This window comes from Chelonoidis abingdonii, chromosome 1 (genome assembly GCF_003597395.2).
Source record: "Chelonoidis abingdonii isolate Lonesome George chromosome 1, CheloAbing_2.0, whole genome shotgun sequence".
NCBI lineage: Eukaryota > Metazoa > Chordata > Testudines > Testudinidae > Chelonoidis > Chelonoidis abingdonii.
In genome coordinates this window covers 327,660,015-327,679,620 of record NC_133769.1, presented here as the reverse complement: position 1 = coordinate 327,679,620, position 19,606 = coordinate 327,660,015, and the positions used below count along the sequence as shown (strand labels likewise).

At 39.3% G+C, this 19,606-nt stretch overlaps 1 protein-coding gene across 1 annotated transcript in view; it reads left to right on the top strand.

Annotated features, from left to right (window-relative positions):
• Nucleotides 1-19,606, top strand: part of PAN3 (poly(A) specific ribonuclease subunit PAN3) — a 128,250-nt gene that overhangs the window by 80,249 nt on the left and 28,395 nt on the right. Inside the window, 6 exon segments of the mRNA XM_075061652.1 lie at nt 8,528-8,775; nt 9,893-9,997; nt 10,903-10,960; nt 13,331-13,492; nt 13,820-13,936; nt 15,098-15,199. Coding sequence (XP_074917753.1) covers nt 8,528-8,775; nt 9,893-9,997; nt 10,903-10,960; nt 13,331-13,492; nt 13,820-13,936; nt 15,098-15,199 — 792 coding nt within the window.

Sequence of the window (19,606 nt, the reverse complement as noted above, 5' to 3'; positions counted from 1 at the left end):
TTTACCCACGAAAGCTTATGCCCAAATAAATCTGTTCGTCTTTAAGGTGCCACCAGATTCCTTAAGATAAAAGCAAATCTTTTCTGTATTTAAAGCTGCTGCAGCAAAAACTTTTTGCAAATTATTTTTTAAAAACTTTTATAACGTTCTTTAATTTAATGACCTTAACTAACACAGTGATTTAGAATACCGGTGAAGCTTTTAACAATTTATATAGTGTTTTTGATCTCTGGGGGAAAAAAAAATGTGAATGTCTCAATTGCTGGAGACATCACTAATGGTTTTCTTTAACTTTAGGCTGTGGTTATGGTGTGTGCCAGTGTAAATTTGTGGACGAGAAGAAGAAAATTGGTGGAAAATCTTTGTGGTGCTTTAAAACAATTGCACCACTTTAAAAAAAAAAAAAAGTTCACGTGCTGTAGCTAAACTGCATCTGCTTTGTTATGAAGTACTAATTAAAGGCTGGATCTTACAGCCATTGACTAGCAAACTTCCATTGACTTCAGAGAGTTTTAGGACCAGGTCTCAAATGAAGAATACATTAAAACTAATGTGTTTTTTTTTTTTTTTTTGTCCCAGTTTATCCATATGAATCCTCAAAGTCAAAAAACACTTTTAATTAAAATATTTAAATACAAACAATAGAGCTTTAAAGCACTCATCCCATGAATTGTCTGTGAGCCTTGAGCCAAGTGAATTGTAATACAAAAGGAAGATAAAATCAATATTTCATTTCCTGCTCTTTTTTTACTGTTATAGTATAAAACTAGTCTTTATTAAAAAGCAAAAGTAGCTGTGTGACAAGAATATGAATGAAGAAAATCTCTCTTAATTTTAACTATATAACTTGGGTAGCAATTCTTTGAAACTTATACAACTACTAAAACTAGATCTGATTAAACAAGCCAGTAAAGGCATACTTTTCATGGCCCTAGCATGCAAAGTTGAACATTGTGCTCTACTGTCTTTTAATACTAGGTAGTTGTGGGTATAGAAGTTAATACTTGCAGAATTCCAACTTTTAATCAAGTACTTTGTATAAAAGTCAACGTTAAATTTTTGGCTACAAATTTAAATATTTTAATAGCCATTTTTAGATTACTGTCAACAATTCAGCAATTAGTGAATGTTTTAAGTATGCTGGCTTTTCTTCGCTCCTGTCACTTCCCTTTTCTTCACTTACCATGAAACTTGGAAAATGTAAAACAATATCAGTGAAAGTTTAACAGTAACAGGCACTTTTTGATTTCACATGTGAATATTAACTCCTACCTCCTCAGGTGATGGATAGCTCCTACTTCCCCTCCAGTTCACAAATCCTGTGTAGGTACTGTACTTGTAAATACTAGGGAAAAGACTTAGCAGCTGAAAGTAAGGGGGAGGGCTAGTAGCATGTGACCAGTCAGCTCCTTGAAGACTTCCAGTGGATCACTGATCAGTTTGCAAATAGTTACACTAGTCAATACATTCTGAAATCTCTCTCTCACCAAGAAGTATAGGTTAGCAAAGCATACACGGATCATATTTCAAATGTGACTGATAATGAAGCAAGGTAAGCTGTAAGTGAGAGAGAGCGTACCTCACCAGAAGACTTTACCCATGCATTTGAACATAATGTGCTAGAAGATAAGAGAGGCTGCTGAGGGCAAAGATGAAAATTGGAAGCTCTCTTCCCAGCTTTCTCCGTTATCAGATAAAATTGGTTTCTCCCACTGAGAATGAAAAAAACAGCTTGACAGCAGCTTCTTCAAAGCTCATATCTTGGTGCTCACAGGGCTCAGACCTTTAAACTCTCCCATAGAGGAGATGGAAATTGCTTTACTATTTTCTTAATATGGTCGTTGGCAGGTTTGTGTAAAGATCAAGAGTAGAATATTGCACTTACGAAACCTTTAAAAATAGATTGTGCAACCCCCTAATCACATGGATGAGTGCTTACCCAGTAAATAGGTATAATGAAGCCAGTGCTCCTGCTTACAGGAGCAGGGGCTCTACAATCTGTCTTATTGCTCATTCAGTGCCTTTATTGTTGCATTCAGTATCAGTCAATGGGAAGATATGCTAAACTGGTTTCTGTACTTCATTGTTTTTTCCTCTCTCCTCTTTTACTTCCACATTTCCTTTCTTGCAGCACCTCTCGGAGTGTGCTTTTCCCAGTGAGCTTTATTTCTACCCTCTTTTCCATTTCACTGGTTGTTGACATTAGTGTCCTTTTTCTTTTGTTATTTTTTTTTAATTAACACCTCAGTTACGTTAGTGGTGGCCAGGGGAGTTCACACCCCTGAGTCCTAGGTTCAGTCAGTCTGCAAACTCACATTGACAGCACTACATTAGTTGCATGGCTTACGTTGGGACGATTTTCTTTGCTACCGTGAAGGCTGGAAACATTTAAAAAAATATATGAAAATTTAGATGATGTAAAAGCTGAATTCGCAATGCAAGCCTTATAAATCCATCAGATGTGCTGGATATTTGACACGCCTTGCCTACTGGAGTCACCCGCAGAACCAAAAGCAGAGTTGCAAGTCTCTTGCAACAAACAGGTCTGCTGTTCCAGCAGGATAAAAAGAAACTCTGATTTTAAAGTATCAGAGGGGTAGCCGTGTTAGTCTGGATCTGTAAAAGCAGCAAAGAATCTTGTCACCTTATAGACTAACAGACTTTTGGAGCATGAACTTTCGTGGGTGAATACCCACTTCGTCAGATGCATGTAATGGAAATTTCCAGGGGCAGGTATATATATGCAAGCAAGTTAGAGATAAGGAGGTTAGTTCAATCAGGGAGGATGAGGCCCTGTTCTACCAGTTGTGGTGTGAAAACCATGGGAGGAGAAACTGGTTTTGTAGTTGGCAAGCCATTCACAGTCTTTGTTTAATCCTGAGCTGATGGTGTCAAATTTGCAGATGAACTGAAGCTCAGCAGTTTCTCTTTGAAGTCTGGTCCTGAAGTTTTTTGCATGCAGGATGGCCACTTTAAGATCTGCTTATAGGGTGGCCAGTAGGTGAATGTTCTCCTACAGGTTTTTGTATGATTGCCATTCCTAATAGTCTGGATTGTTTCCATTTATCCTTTTCCGTAGAGACGGCCAGTTTGGCTGATGTAATAGCGAGGGCTTACTGGCATATTGATGGCGATCTGTACTGTGGTGGACCGTTCAGGTGAATGAACCGGTGGTGGTGTGGCTGATTCCAGTTAGGTCCTGTGATGGGCACTGGTGTAGTTACGATTAGGGCAGAGTATGCGATTAAGTTTTGCAGGATTGCGTTCCTGAGACTAGTAGTTTACTATGGTGCGTGTGCAGTTACTCGGTGAAAATGCTTCAGGTGTCTGTGTGCGACTGGCTTGCCACCCAAGGCCGTCGAAGTGTGGTTCATTTCCAGAGGGTTGTAATCTCTGAGAAATAGTTGGTGGTGAGGACTAAAGGCACAGAGCCTCAGGACCAGTTGTTGCTGTGGCATCATCAGATACTGTTTCCTGACAGCTTGTATTCCATCTGTATGTGAGAATGCTTGTGTAGAGAGCCACTACATCCATGTGGCTAGGATGGTGTTTTCTGGAGTCACCAATGCCACGGAAATTCTAGTTGGTGTCATGGATAGCTAGGAGTGCTGGGCATAGGGTTAGTAGAGAGTCCCATATCCAGACAGTCCTTCAGTGAGAGTCCAATGCCCAAGATGATTGGGGGCTCCGGATTTCCGGGGTTGTTCTGGATAGTAGATGAATAACCCTGGTCGGGGGTCTAAAGGTATGTTGATTTGTTCCAGTATTAGTGTTAGGGAGTGTCCTGAGTTAGATGCGTGCAGTTTCTTAGGGTGTATTCCTCAGTGGAGCTGGGAGTGGCCTTGTAGAATTGGTTTGCGAGAGTAATGTCTGGCGGCCTCCTTGTACTAAGACCGTGTTCATTGATGACAACGCACTCCTTTATCAGCCCTTGATGATGATTTCAGTGGTTTATGAGCTGTGGTGGCATTGCGGTTTGCACACTTAGGTATGAGCAAACGATTTGTTTTCTCCACAATTTCTGCCTGTGCCCGTTGCGGAAGTTATCAATTGTAGGTCCGACTGTCATTTCGACCTCCGGAGGAGTCCATTTGTGAGTTCTCTCTTGTGCTGTGAGGTGTGGGGTGTGGGATCTGTGTATCAGGCGCTGTTCACAGTGTTTGTCCTGAAGGATTCTTTGAGTAGAGAGTCCAAAGTAGGCTTTCCAGATCGCCCAAGACGTGGATCATCGTGGTGGGGGTGGCATCGCACGAAAGAGGTCCCCGAGATAGACGATTTTCTCTGGGTCAGGTGTGTTGGATAGATAGACGATATTGCTGGTATGGTGTAGGCGGTGCCACTGGCTTGTGGCCCCATGTGCAAGTAGGAGTTTAGACATTAGAGTCCTTTTCCTTATGTAGAGCCGATGAAGTGATAATGTAGCGTCTCTGTCTTTTTAGTGAGTCCATTGTATGGGATCTACAACCCATCCTGGCAATGATTCCACATCTTCACATGCTGGTGGCTAGCAGTCCGTGCCACAGACAACCTGCCAAGCCCTGAAGCATCATTCTACAGTAACTGCACACACGCACGCAGTGAACTCCCTAACTCAGAAACCATTCCACTGCACAAACCTCAATGCGAACTCTGCCACATTCTTACACCGTGACACCCGATCCACAGACCAACGTCACTACACCACACCGGTTCATTGGCACCTGCATCTCACCAAGTTATAATATCCATCAATCGACATGCCCCCCTGCTTTACATCGCCAAACTGACGTCTCTCGAAAGGATAATCGGAACACACATCGATTTGAGAATGCAATTATACAAACGTAGGAGAACACTTCAACCTCCCTGCCGACACTATAGCAGATTTAAAGTCGGCCATCCTGCAGCAAAAAAACTCAGACCAAGACTTCAAAGAGAAAACTGCTGGCTTCAGTCTCTCAAATTACACCATCAGTCGATTAAACAAAACTGTGATGGTTGGCAACTACAAACCATTTCGTCCTCCTATGGTGGTTTTCACACCTCAACTGGTAGAACAGGGCCTCATCCTCCCTGATTGAACTAACCTCCTTATCTCTAACTTGCTTGCATATATATACCTGCCCCCGGAAATTTCCACTACATGCATCCGGCGAAGTGGGTATTCACCCACGAAAGCTCACGCTCCAAAATGTCTGTTAGTCTATAAGGTGCCACAGGATTCTGATTTTTAGAAAAACCCTTTCTATCTCCAACTGTTTCACTGAACATGTGCATTGGCAAAACAGACTACCACTCCAGTAAGGGAGCTTGATATGAGAGAGTTTCTGAGAGTCTAGTTTCCAGGCTGGATACTCTGATGACCAATTTATTCCTTCAAGCTGTCAAATTCCTGAAACCAAAGTGCAGGGCTGAACTTCATTCGCATTTCAGATTTTGACTAGTAAGCATAATACAGTATGCAAAATTGTATAATGATGATCATCCCTTTCTCGTTTCCCTTCCCTCCTCTCTTTTTTGCTTTGCTAAATAAACATAACTTTCTAAACATTAGATGTATTAATTTGACTACTGCAAATGGAAATATATCTTGTTATCATTGAAAAATGGATGAAACTATACCAATAACCACAGCTGGGTGGTACATTGCTTTATTGGCCCCATGAGAATGGTTTTGAGAAACTTTTTTAACAGATGTTCATAGCATACTTTTAACACAGACCCTGCACTATATTTATACCCAAACCAACAAGATATACAGTACAATATAACTTTTGCTGTTTACAGATATTCTATATTAAACTTCACCACATAAAGCAGTCTTAGACATTATTTCATTAAGTGGTGGCAACCATTTTTCCAATCTACAACTGCACACACTTCATTTCCGTTAGTTCTTTTTCTGTAAACTCTTTGAAGTAATTGCTTTGGTATAGTTTTGGATCACTCAGTAATAAATGCTTTTAATTAATAAATAATTGTCAAACATTTTATGGCATAAAATAACTGAAACAGGATGGAAGAGACATACTCAAATCTCTCCATGGTTTAAAGAATTGTGTAGTGGACATAAATTGTAAGAAATTCATTTTGATTTTGCAGGCCATTATTTCATTGGCTTTCCTTCCATATTTGACTTGGTATATTGTTTCCTGTGAAATCATTATCTCCTCTTCACATTAAAGTGGGAGAAAATACAGAACCTTCATATCTGCTCTCTTGTTAAAATTATAGTCTTTTAATATAATATGCAGTAATTGTTTAACCACTATTCAATCACTTTAAGTATTGGTGGGTACTCCTTGTTTTAGAGGAGAAATTTTGCTTTTCTTTGCAGCATAAATATGGATGTTAACTTCATAGCATAACACTTTGTGGTGGAAGAGTTAATTGAATTGTAATCACACATTCTGGAACAAACTAGTACAATTTAGGCAGGGTTTATTCTTTCTGTTTTGAAATACTTAAAGAGCAAAAAAACAGATCAGGACTCTGTGGAAGGCTTCATATAGCCCCTCTTAGGAATACTTCAAAGTATTAAATTTAGCCATTTAGAATCTAGTCATTCAGAAGTACCTATCTATAATTTCCATTTTTGATTACACAAAATACAATATGTATTGCCACAATAAAGCAAGCTGCCATGCCAGAAATCCAATATGGCTCACATTGCATCCTATATATCCTAAGGACAATGAACTGGTAGACTTTACCTCAGCAATGGAGGAAAAAATGCATAAGATGACATATTAAAGATAATCATGTTTTAGAATTTGGGAGAGTCACAAGATTTTTTCAGGGTTTTTGTAAAAGATCAATTTTTTTTCTGAGGAAATCTTCCAGTTTTGTTGACGGAAAGAAATAGGCCTAACTTATTATGCATGTCTTTTGAGCTGCCTAAAAATTCTTTACTAGAACCAAAGCTAGAGTTCAAATTTAGTAAATAGCTTTTAATAGTACCATCAGAATACACTTGTTTCAGATGAAATTTTAGCTATTTTCAAAACCCAAGAAAGTTTATATTATTCCACAGTGTAGCATAATCTGTCTTGTAACTTTTGGTGACTTTCTGATAAAAAATTAAATGTATATCTATTAACATATTTGAAAGCTATACACAATTGAAACATGGGCTGCATTTTACATGGTAGAATCTATTTTCACTTTTGTAGCTCGTCATGTGGCTTGGTAAATATAGTTGGTACTATGGTACAGTTTTGCAGAGAGGATATTTAAGTCTGGAAAGGTTTACTTTAGCCGTATTAGGAAAGGTTAAAGTTGTTTCTGGTGGGGAAAACTGTGTGCCTAAAGTGAGAGAGATTAAAGGGAACACTCTAATACCAGCCTTTCTTGTATTTAACCTGCTCACCCAGATGTATGTTCTGTCTGTAACTCCAGGGGTTTTTCTTATAAATGAGGTAGTTGGGGCCAGTAGAATAAACTTCTGAAATTATTTTTGTAGGCTTGCACTCACTCCTGTACTTTCTGAAAATGCTCTACTATCTGAAAATGTCAAAGTAATCTTGGATGAATTTTTTTTTATTCCTAATGAATTTAAAGATATTTGGGAACAGGGAATATTCATGTCTTGTATCTCTATCTGCAATATTCTTGAATGAGAAGTTGCTCACTAACTAAAGCATGAATGTAACATAGGGTGCCCCTGTCTGTTCCAGTTGCAGCACTAAAGTGCTCATCAGCCCTGAGATTCTAAAGTTGTCTGTAGGACTTGGAGATCAGGGTGCGGTTGAGGGCTCCAGCTGAGGGTGCAGGCTATGGGATGAGGCTGGGGATGAGGGGGTTTGGGTGTAGGAAGGGGCTCTGGGCTGGAACGGAGGGTGTTGGAGTGCAGGAGGGGGTGCAGGCTCTGGCTGAGGGTGTGGGCTCTGGATGGGGCTGCAGATAAGGGATTTGTGGTGTGGTAGGGATCTGGCGGCTGAGGCAGGGGGTTGGGAGTACAGGAGGGGGTGTAGGGTCCTGGTGGCGCTTACTGCAGCTTCTTTAAAGTGCTTACTGCTTTAAATTGAAAAACCTTCCTGACTGTTTACTTGACTTTAGTGCTAATATACATTGACACATTTTCATTTCCTATATTATCTGCACACAGCTAAACCAGTTCTGCCCCTACAAGCTCTGCTGTCAGTCCTATCTCCCTCTTGACATATTGTATTCCGTGTGCCATCTTAATTCCTCCACCTACATCTAGGCCACATGTTCTCCAGTCCTGCACAACTGTCCTGCTCTCCTTTTAAAAGAAGCAAAGATTCAGACTGTTTTGTGTCTGTCCTCTTCTTGGGAAAAATGTATCTTCTCCATCTGTACTGCTACATCATCCCCTTAATGCTTCATAAAGAAATAGTGGTGCTAATGCCTTTCTGCTCTCTGCCTTCCTGCAGAAGGAAGTTGCAGCTTCCTGGCCCTTCTAACCTACCAAAATTTCATTTTGTCTTGAACAAGTAGATGAGGTAGGTTTTTCAAGCCTTGAGTTAGTTTTACATTTCCACAAAGCAGGTATTTGTTCAAGAAAATTTTCTTATGTCTTCTTAAGGAATGTCACTGTCTGCAGGATCTTCTCCTCTTCACTCCCCTAAAATTACTCCTCACACATCTCCTGCTCCTAGAAGAAGAAGTCATACTCCAAACCCAGCAAATTATATGGTGCCTACTAGTGCCTCTACTCCTGTTACTAATGCTGTCTCCCAGCCTCCATCTACTGGCCAGGTGATTCAGAAGGAAACTGTGGGTGGAACAACATATTTCTACACTGATACAACTCCAGCCCCTCTCACAGGAATGGTATGTTTGGTTTTGATACTGTCATAACCTTTTTGACCCTATCTTAGCTTTTTCATAAAATGAAGATGTTTGAGTGATGTTTAATCTTGCTACTCATTTGTATTCTATTGAAACTTGGCACAGAAGCTGTTGGATACTTTCTCTTGCCAAATCTTAATTTTGAGGGGTATTACTTAAGTGATATGAGAGCACTATGGGGCAGGTTTTTTTCCTTTGCTGTTTCTGACTGTTCTATTTCTGCATTCCTACGCTGAACGTGTTACGTTCCATCTCCCCTGCCCCCACTCCCCCCAAAAGGCAGCATATTGGGACTCATCAAAAATTGAAACTAGGAGTAGGTTACTGAGTTGAGTTATCATGCAGATGCTAAAATTCTGTGATGATGGGTGGGGGTGGTCACACAAGACCCTAAATAGTTGTATAATGTGAGTAATTAAATGGCAAACTGGAACTTACAATTTTGTGCAGAATTCTAGGAAAAGGTTGACTAGAGAGGAAGTGTTCTGATGACAACTCAGAATTATGTTGCCTTATGTTTTACTGAATCTGGTCTGTTGTATGTACACAAGACTTCCTGATGAAATTTCCATTAATTTAAAAGTTGTAACTAAGTATAGGAATTATAAGGAAAGATGGTAGGAAAAATCCATGGGTAATTAAAAGGGTACTGTCAACTCAAAAATCACATTATCTGAATAGCTGACCTATTAGTGTTACAACTTATGAGTAACAGCTAAGATTATAACTGAAAGAGATGAGAAAACGTATGTCTGTTTTGCTTGTTTCCATTTGTGTGGGGTTTTTCACACAACAGCAAGAAGAAAGCATTTTAAAAAAAATTGTTGACCTCCAAGAAAAATCATCATTCATTTCTGCAAGATAAAGAGAGATTTGCATTTACAGATGGGAAAGGACAGTTAGTGTTAAATGATTTAAAAATCATCTGAAGTTGCATTGGTTGTGAATGTCACATTAGAAAAATGTAAAGAATGCAAGAAGTACATTCATAGCACACGTACTATGTCTGCAGGTCAAAAAATGCTCAGAATAAACGCATATCAAAATCAGATATGTTCCAAATTCTAAAGGAAATAAGTATTATTTTTTTCCCTTATAGGTATTTCCAAGCTATCACATTTACCCTCCCACTGCACCTCATGTTGCTTATATGCAGCCCAAAGCAAATGCACCTTCCTTCTTCATGACAGACGAACTTAGACAGGTAAGCTGTCATAGTGTTGAAGTAGAAATGATTAAATATCTTCATATAGTCTTTAAGAAAGTTGAACCACTACAAACAACAAAAGGGAAATAGGCACATTAAAACCACTGAGACAATTCTCTTCATTTCGGACTTAAAAATGTAATCATGTGACAAACAGAGATACCACAAAAAACAAAATTACAGTTCCATTTGTAATTGTAACTGTAATGCCTTCTGCATGCCACATCTTTTTATCAAGGAAGGTTACTTGAAGAGAAATGTATTATTGGAAACCTTTTGGAATTTCTGTACATGCTAAACATTTTGTGAGGCATTGGGGTTTTATTTTAAATTTGATTAGAATACAGCTAGCTGAAATGGAAGTATAATCAAGAAAATGTTCATTTATGTGGTTTGTTTTTGCTTTTTTATATACAGAGTATGTAATTCTATTCCTTTGCTATATTTAAATGTAGTAAAGTTAACTGCCTCAGCATTTTCAGCATACCTGCTAGTCTTCTGGGGCAGGATAGTGATCACCCCTGGAGTTGCTCCGACTTGTTATGGTGTCTCTTGGTATCATGCCTCTGCCTTTTTCATGCTTCTTTTGCAGCTTTCTTCCACGCAACTTTTCCTTTTTTTTTTTTCCTTTTTTTTTTTTGTTTAAAGTCTCAATTGTAACCTCCTTCCGATGAGAAGCAGTAGTCCTGAAGCAGCCTCCCTTTTGTGCAGGTTTTATCTGGGTGGAGAGTCCATAGATTCAACCCCTTATTTTTCCAAGCTGGTGATGCAAGTTCTCCTAAAGTCAACTAGCTATTCTAGTGTTGAAACCTGACCTTTCCTAGGTACTATGCTGTAAATTTAGCAAAGATGATCAACTAAATTATGTTCTGTACTGTAAGGCTACATAATTTGTTCCTCAGGAGCTGATCAACCGACATTTAATAACAATGGCTCAAATTGATCAAGCAGATATCCCTGGTAAGTAACTAGAAAGTCAGTCATAATTGTCTGTGGTTATTCTAAGCAAGTCTTGTTTGCTCTCACAATTGCATAGCACTACTAACTTTGTTAAAAATAAATATATATTAACAGCATGTTTTAGCAAAACTGTTCCTGAATTAAATTTTTTATGACGTGTAAGACTTGGTCTGATTATACTAGAGCTGTTAATAACAGATGTCGTCATAGTTTTAATACTTTGCCCCTTCAAAGCACTTTACAAACATAAGGTCTCTACTGTTCACCGTTTCTTCTGCATATTTTCTTTATTTTAAAATTCTTTAGCTGACTTAGTCTGGTTTTCTGTTTAACACCATTTATCTGTGCTTAAAAAGTAAGCAGTTAACTTCACTGAGCAGATTTCACTTTTAGATCCTGTCCTCAATCCACATTGTAACTGATTTTTGTATCCAGTTAGTGGCATGGTTGGCTCTAAACATGGTTTGCTTTCACGCATTCTATTGGGTGACTACAGCAGCTAAGGCCTACTTTTTCAAAAGTGAATATGTATGCAGATCATCAGGAGAAGGACTTTTAAACCCATCAAGTTGACTATGTTTCTAGGCTTCAGCTTTGGGTACTGCGGGTATGTCTACACTTAAAATGCTACAGCAGCACAGCTGCAACACTTCAGTGTAGACATTACCTATGCTGATGGGAGAAGTTCTTGAGCAATCTTTTCCTTTGTATTCAGATATCTTGAGAGGCATTAGATGAAGGAATATTTAGAGTGCCACTTCACCACCAAGAAATAGGTAAACTGTTCTAGGAGCTTGTATGTATAAAACCAGACCAAGGCAGTATTTTAACGAGGAAAAACAAGTAAAATTCCACACGTTTAGTAATAAGCATTTATTGTGATACTTTAGAGGAACTTTTTGCATGGGATCACTTTTGAGAAATTCTTCCTAAATAAAGGCATTCAACCAACATCCATAATATTTGTTTCTACTCAAAGGTATTTACTTTTTAATAAGAACTTTCTCCCTAGCAGCCCCTCCCCCAACTTCTGCTTGAGCCCAGTGGTCCTCAGTGCTTGTGAAGTCCATCAACCTGTTGTCTTGGCCTTTTGTTTTTCCCCCTGCATAGATACATACAGAATTGACTTCACTAAATGATTTAAACAGAGGAAGATGAGTTGAGGGAGTAAAACCTTGTTTAAACTCAGTGCCTTTACTAGTTAGGGCTTATCTACAGGGAGACTTAGTGCACAGCAAGCCAGGATGTAAATCCACAGCATACTAGCCTGCTCCACACTAACTGCATGTCTGGCCCTTGCTACTACACTCTAAAGTTTGATACTGCCATTTGAAACAAGAGTACGTCAAAGCTCACTTCAGAACTTTTAGTGCACCATAGCAGGGTCCACATGGCCACTTAATGCTCACAGGCTTGTATGCTAAGTATTCACAGCCTGGCTTGCCACTCACTAAGTTTCCATGTAGACAAGTCTTGGTAAATGTGGGTTTGTTTAGAAGACTTTGTTTTTCCAAGACTGTCTTGACTAGTAAGATATATTGTGTTTTAAAATGCTAATTAACATGATTTTTGACAGATTTTGCACCTAGTGTAGATTGGGGATGTTGTGCAGTTGCTCATTGTGGTCAGTCTTTTGGAAAACTTATCATTGACTGCAGTCAGCTAGCGTGTTTTTATTCAGTTTGCCCTATCTAGGTGCAAAGTTGGGACTAAAATACAAGTGTTAGCACATTAAATGACACATTGTAAAACACAGCCTAGTTTCTTAGTCTCAACTGTCCTCCTAGATGTCTTATAAGCTGTCCAGTTCCCTTCACTCTTCAAACAAAATAGTGTATTCATTCTGAAAACTGTCTTTGCTATTCTCTGCTGTTCTCGTAACGAAGTCAAGAGTTGACTGGGGGGTTTCATATTCACAAGGCTTGTGTGAGTACTGGGGGTCCTCCATGTCCCTTCATATCTTCATCCTCAGTAGCTGCAAGAGAGAGTAAATTTTTGAGGCAGACCAAAAGATGATCCCAATTTGTTGGGGAGCTGCCAATGTACTGCTCCCCACTATTTATGGATGAATTGGTTTAATGCTAGAATGAAGCTGGTACTTCATGGCACATAGTGCTTTTACTTCTCTTGTTTACTTTTAGTATGGCAAGACTATTTTTCAGAAAGCACATATATCTGTTATCCAAAAATATCTCACAGGAAACCATATTTGTGCCAAAGATAGAATTATGAATTTTAACTTTGTTGCATGTATCTGAGACACAACACAAAGTATTGTTTGACATCTTAATAGTCAAATTTTCTTTCCTACTGTAATATTTATTTTACAAATGCAATTAGTGTCTAATATATTTCTATAAACTGCTTTAGCAGTCCCTACAGAAGTTGACAGCTACCACAGCCTTTTCCCTTTAGAACCACTGCCACCACCCAATCGGATACAGAAAACAAGCAACTTTGGGTACATTACATCATGCTACAAAGCTGTAAATAGCAAAGATGATCTGCCATATTGCCTTCGGAGGATACATGGTGAGGGAAATAATAAGTTGTAATCTTTTTAAACTTCAATGCTACCTATACTTAAGCCTAAAACATTTGCACTTCTATAATACTACGCATAAATCTTAAATTGGCTTTGAAATGAATCATTCTGTTGGAATAAGAGAGCAGGGTTTGGCCTAGATAACAGTCCATAGTGTTGGAAATGAGCAAGCAAAGTTTTATATTGGTGTGCCTCTGTTGGTGGCAGCTCAGTACTTTCAGAACAGAGACCAAAGTTTTTTAAACAAGTCTAATGGATCCTAAAATCATTTGAATAGATGTAATTAAACTGTGTGGGTTTTATTCTCTTCTCAGGTTTCCGTCTTGTTAACACAAAGTGCATGGTATTGGTTGACATGTGGAAAAAAATTCAACACTCAAATATTGTAACTCTGCGTGAAGTGTTTACCACTAAAGCATTTGGAGAACATTGTAAGTTTCTGGGAATTAAACTGTTGAAGTAATTTTGAGGGTATTAGGGCAGTGGTTCTCACTTTTTTGGGTTGAGGACCCATTTGTAACCCTTGATGGCCTATCATGAGACAGATATCCCCAAGACTCCCCGAGATCCAGTTGTAACCCCCCTTCCTCTGGTGGGAGTGGGGACTCAGAGCTAAGATTCCAGATGCTCCACAATGGAATTGGGGAATTGGCAGTGAGCTGACACCTCCAAAAAAACATCCCCGGCTCCCCCCGCCTGGTATACACCTCTGGTATATACACCTCAGAGGATACTGGGTTGGGAGGGGATTTGGGGACTTGGGGGTGTAATGAAGAAGGGGTTGAGGGTTCAGGGGTGCTGGAGAAGGAATTGGAGGAGCAGAGGGGTGTGGGTGCAGTGTTGGACAGAGGGAGTACAGAGGGGTATGGGAACACAGCCCCCACACGTGGGTTAAAAGGGTGGGGTGGGGATTTTTCATCTTTGGGATAAAGTGGGGATCTGAGGGAAGGAGTTGGGGGCAGAAGGGGCTGGTGGTGCAGTGGGGGAAGTGCTGGGTAGCTGGTAACCATGATGGGTGGCATGACAGAGGGGGATTTGCCTGGTTGTGGGAGGAGGAATACATCAGGGGGCCTGGGATGGGGGGCAGGATGGAAGACAGGCAGTCACCTTCCTGTGGGGCGGGGGAATACATCAAGGGGCCAGTAGCTAACAGAGAATGTGACACCTACCGCTCCCTCACAGCTACTGTCTCCTATAGCTGCATGGGCTCAGCTCTATGCTCTGTGTACATTAAGATTTCTGGAGCCACAGCACCGCTTAGGTTTGGCCTGTCTCCCCTGTGAGGAGCCAGCCAGGACAAATTTGTGTAAGTGGTATTGTGACCTGGTGCCTGGAATCACAGCCATCACACATTCAAATTTGGCCTTGCTCGCCCCCCATTGTTATGACGGAGGGGCAGCTGGGCCAGACTTGAGCAGCTCTGTGCCCCTGTGTACCAGATCACAATATTTGGAGTGGGGAGCTGAGTTCAGCCAGCCCCACAACCTTTTGATGTATTCCGGCAACCTGCTTTTAGATCATGAGCTATAGGCTGAGAAAACCTGTATTAGTGTTGTTAATTGTTGTCACTCACAAGTCTTTTTATTTTTAAGCTCTTGTGTTTGCATACGATTTTCATGCTGGCGGGGAGACTATGATGAGCAGACACTTTAATGACCCTAGTGCTGATGCCTATTTCACTAAAAGGAAATGGGGTAAGGAAAATGCATTCAACTGTCACTTCAGAAACTATTTCAGATATATCTGAGGTGTAAAGTTAGTTGGGCAGAGAAATAGTTAAGTTCAGGTTCGTCATTTTTTAGTTAGATATTAGTTATATTGTAAGTACCACCAGACAAGGATCTTTACTTCTCTTTTCCTAGTTTATTTATAAAACTCCTAGCACACTGTAGGTGTTACATGAAAATAAATGTATAGGAAGTATTTTAAATAATAGACTGAACCAGTTGAGCAATGATTATTTTCCTAATGGAAGAAAATGCACAAGAAACTTGAGTAAGGAGGCTGAACAGACATGCCAAACCCATGGGAAAAAAACGCAGAAATTGGGCTTGTTTTTGGCTTAATTTTCTTGTGAATTACTTGTTGGCTAGTTTTTGGCTTGTAGCTTGTTCCTTGTTTGGCTTGTAGTTTGTTGCTTTTTTTTTTTTGATCGGCTCCAGGCAGGCAGGGGCAAGGGACTAGCAGGGGCTGGGGTGGGGGAAGAGAATCAGGGGTGCACAGCGGGCCCACTGCAGCCCCAGATACACGCTGGGGGGATCTAGTCACATAGAGTGTTGGGGTTTTTAGGGATTGACTTGTTTTGGCCTTGTTTTGAAATGGGATTAACTTGATTTTTGGCTTATTATGAAAGTCGGAGTGCTTATTTAGTGCATGAAAGCTGGCAATTATAGGCTACAACAGCTACTAGATTGAACATGGGACTGGGAGTTGGACTCCTCTGAGCTCTAATCCCAACTCTATCATTGAGTGGCACATGGCAGATTACTTACCAGTGAGATTTTCAAAGGCACAAATAGCAGGTGCCTTAACTACCATCTAAAGTCATTGTGCCATTATGCCTTTGAAAATCTCTCCCTTAATCTCTGTATTTGAGAGGTCCCCCTTGGTAAAATGGGGATTCTTTCTTTCTTAAAAAGGTGTTATGAGAACCAATAACATTTGCATGGTGCTTTGAAAAGGTAAAGCTACAGTTAGTAAGAACAGGAAACATTTAAAATTTCTGCACATTTAATATTCCTAGATATATTTTTTCCTTCATACTGCATCTACAGATCCACATTCTGTGACTTTCAAGCCGTGCCGTAATCTGTTACTTTTTAGAAAAGAAATCAGTGGTTAGGGATTTCATAGCTCAAAGTGGCCACTAATTGGCTCTGAGAGCAATTCTGTAAATAGACCCACAGACTCTTCCCCAGCTTGCTCTTTTTACATCTGCTTGTTGAAACTGGAACCACTAGTTTTGGACTTGTTAATTTAAATGTTTAAATTTGACTTAGTTGTCTAAATCAGGACCTAGTGGATCTTCAGCATATGAAAGCTGCAAGTCTTTAAAAGATGCAATTCAAAATGATCATCAGATAGTCCCCATTAGCTTTTCATCTAGTTCTCAGGTATGAAATTAAAACATGACTTGCAGAATCATCATGACTGATGGTGATGTTCCAAAGGGAAAGAACTCACTTTGATTTTCCGATTCCACAACAAGTTTGCAGACCTAGCAGTTAAGAAAAAGAATAATCATCTTTTTTTAAACAGAAGCTAGGTATTCTGTACAATTATGTAGCGTATTGTTGTTATAACAAAACTGAAGTTGTTTTTCAGGAAGGTATTTAAATTAATTCTACCACAGCTAGAGCAGCTTTCAGTATCTGTAACATCTAGTCCTTACTATCAAACTCTTCCGAACAGCCACTTCACAGATTCCTTGAAGCAGGGGATTTTGAAGTTGAGATGTTCTTTCTATAAATTCCTAAAGAGCATGCTGTACTATGAGGCCCTGAATGGTGCTATTAGTTTTAAAGCTTTAGAATGCCCACAATGTGATGCACAGCTTGGTGTGAATCTGTGGAAATAGTGAATTAAGAGAATTTAGTTTCAGGTATGCAACCTTCTTTGTCTCTATCTTATCAGTTAGCAAAGCTAGTTTTTGACAGTTAAATGAAAAGAATTGTGGTTACATAGCTGTTTCACATGTCACTTTCTGGTGTCTGTGTGGTCAGTCTTTTTTTATTTTGCCATGTCATCTGCAACTACTGTTCCAGAATTTTTTTGGAAGGGATGTGCTGTAAAGCTTTCTCGTGACAGATGGGGGGAGAAAACAAACTAACAACTATGGTTTGTTTTTATACAGAACACTTGTACTTTATTTCCTTTTTTTTTTTTTTTTTTTAATTCTTTCCATATGCTGTCTTTTCTTCCATAAAGTATCTTCTGTTTCTGGTAGCATACTGTGATAATCTAATGTTTTATAATGTGGATAAGATTTAAAGATGAAGCATGTACATATTTCAACAGACAAAGCATTCTGTTTGTTTAGAATTCATTTATTTGTACAATTCCAGTTTCTTTGAGTCTTGCTGCTTGTTTTGTGTATCAGTTTTCATTCCCAAGAAGGGAATTTGTCATCTTTCTGTGAGATAGTTATTGTTATGGAGTTTCTGGTAGAGCATTTTTTTATTAGTGATTATATTACTTAATATATTGAAATAGTACAAGACATGACAATGTCTCACGTCTTTTTACACCAGCTGAAATTCCTCTTACTGTAGCAACCTGGCCTCAAAAGTACCTTGAACTGTTACTCTGCCTGAATGAATTATAATCAATGAATACAAATTAAGTATCAGATTGTTGTAAATAATAAACTACACCAAAATTATACATATGTTAAATCATTTGCTAAAGTAAACCCCAGCAATATTAGAAATAACATATTTTGGCAGTATTGGATGGCATTTCTTTCCAATTGATTTCCTAGTTCAATACTACTTTAGAAGAAAAAACAGACAAGAAGCCTTCTCTCTTATATTTATTTATATATATATCTTCCAGTCAATGCATTAAAAAGTTCTGAGTTATCTATACTTATTAACAATCCCCTCCAAAGGCTCTGAACATTAGTTTTCAGTGCTACAGATTGCTTTTCTGCATACAGTCCTTTATCAGCAAAGACACACAAGCCCCTTTCTGACCTGTAGGCAGGAATCTGTTTACGGTATAAGAACATAATTTAGAACTGAATCCATATCTTTCCCATCCCTGCCTCAGAATAGTTCCCCAGAATATAGTCTGTTTTAAACTGTTTCTAGTCCTCACGATTGAGAACCTTGAAAACTTGAACATTGTAAGTTGTTGTGAATATAATCTTTCTGTATCAACAAACAAGCAGAAACTAATAGCTGTGCGAGGTATAAACTGCACTTTTTTATTGCAATAGCAAGTTGACACTGAAACCTAAAGATACCACTTTAAATGGAAACTAACTATTTCACTGCTGCTGATTGTTTAGCAGAATTATCTAGCTGACTTGATTGTTTCGTGATCCAGAACTACCTTTGTGACTGTTCAGGGTTCAGAAGTCCCAACTCTCTGTCCATCTCCTGAAACCTCCGTATCGCTAACAACTTTTGTGAAATGCAGTTATTCGTTAACAGTACAAAAATTCTGCAGTATATTGATTGGCAAAGTAGAGACAGTGTAAAATTAACTGAATTCAATAACCGGTTGCAGAGGGGCTACTGTATTCATTGTACTTTTGTATTGGATTCATTAAAAAACTCACTTTTTAAAATTTAAATGAAACTGCTCAAGAAAATCCATATCACAGTACCACGGAATGTAGACTCAGCTTGCGGGGTGGTGGGGAACCGTGGGAGGGATGGGAGAAGAATGGGTGCAACAGGACCTTTGTAGATAGGCAGAAGGTGCATCATCCTTACAGTAAGGGAGAACTTCGTTTTTATTGTCCCTGTTCAAGCTGTGAATTGTAGTACACCTCTCAAACAACTAGTTAAATAAGATCCAGGAGCTTGTATTGACAAAGAGCTACGTGCTTAACTCTGTTTACTCAAGTGATCACAATTTAAGCTGGCCCAGGTGTCAGACCTAGCTCAGGTGTGAGTGGCCCCACACTGCAAAGCCATAATCGGGTGCATCTACTCAACATCATACACACTGGGGTTGCACTCTGGAGTGGTTAACAACTGTGCATGCCAGCCTGAGGGCAGAGTGTCAGAAAGGCACCCCAAACTTGTGGTATGTTCTGTTGTTAGATTTCACCAATCCAGTAACAAATATGAACTCCTGAATCACTGTAATAGTCTTACCCTGGAGTTACAGACAGTTCCCTTGGGCATTTTGATCTATCTTGCCATGCAGGCAAGACAGACTTAGTGATAAATTGTCACTTACACCAAAAATCATAATACACCTCTACCTCGATATAACGCAACCCGATATAACACGAATTTGGATATAATGCAGTAAAGCAGTGCTCGGGGGGGCACTCGGGCAGATCAAAGTAAGTTTGATATAACACGGTTTCACCTATAATGCAGTAAGATTTTTTTGGCTCCTGAGGACAGCATTATATCAAGGTA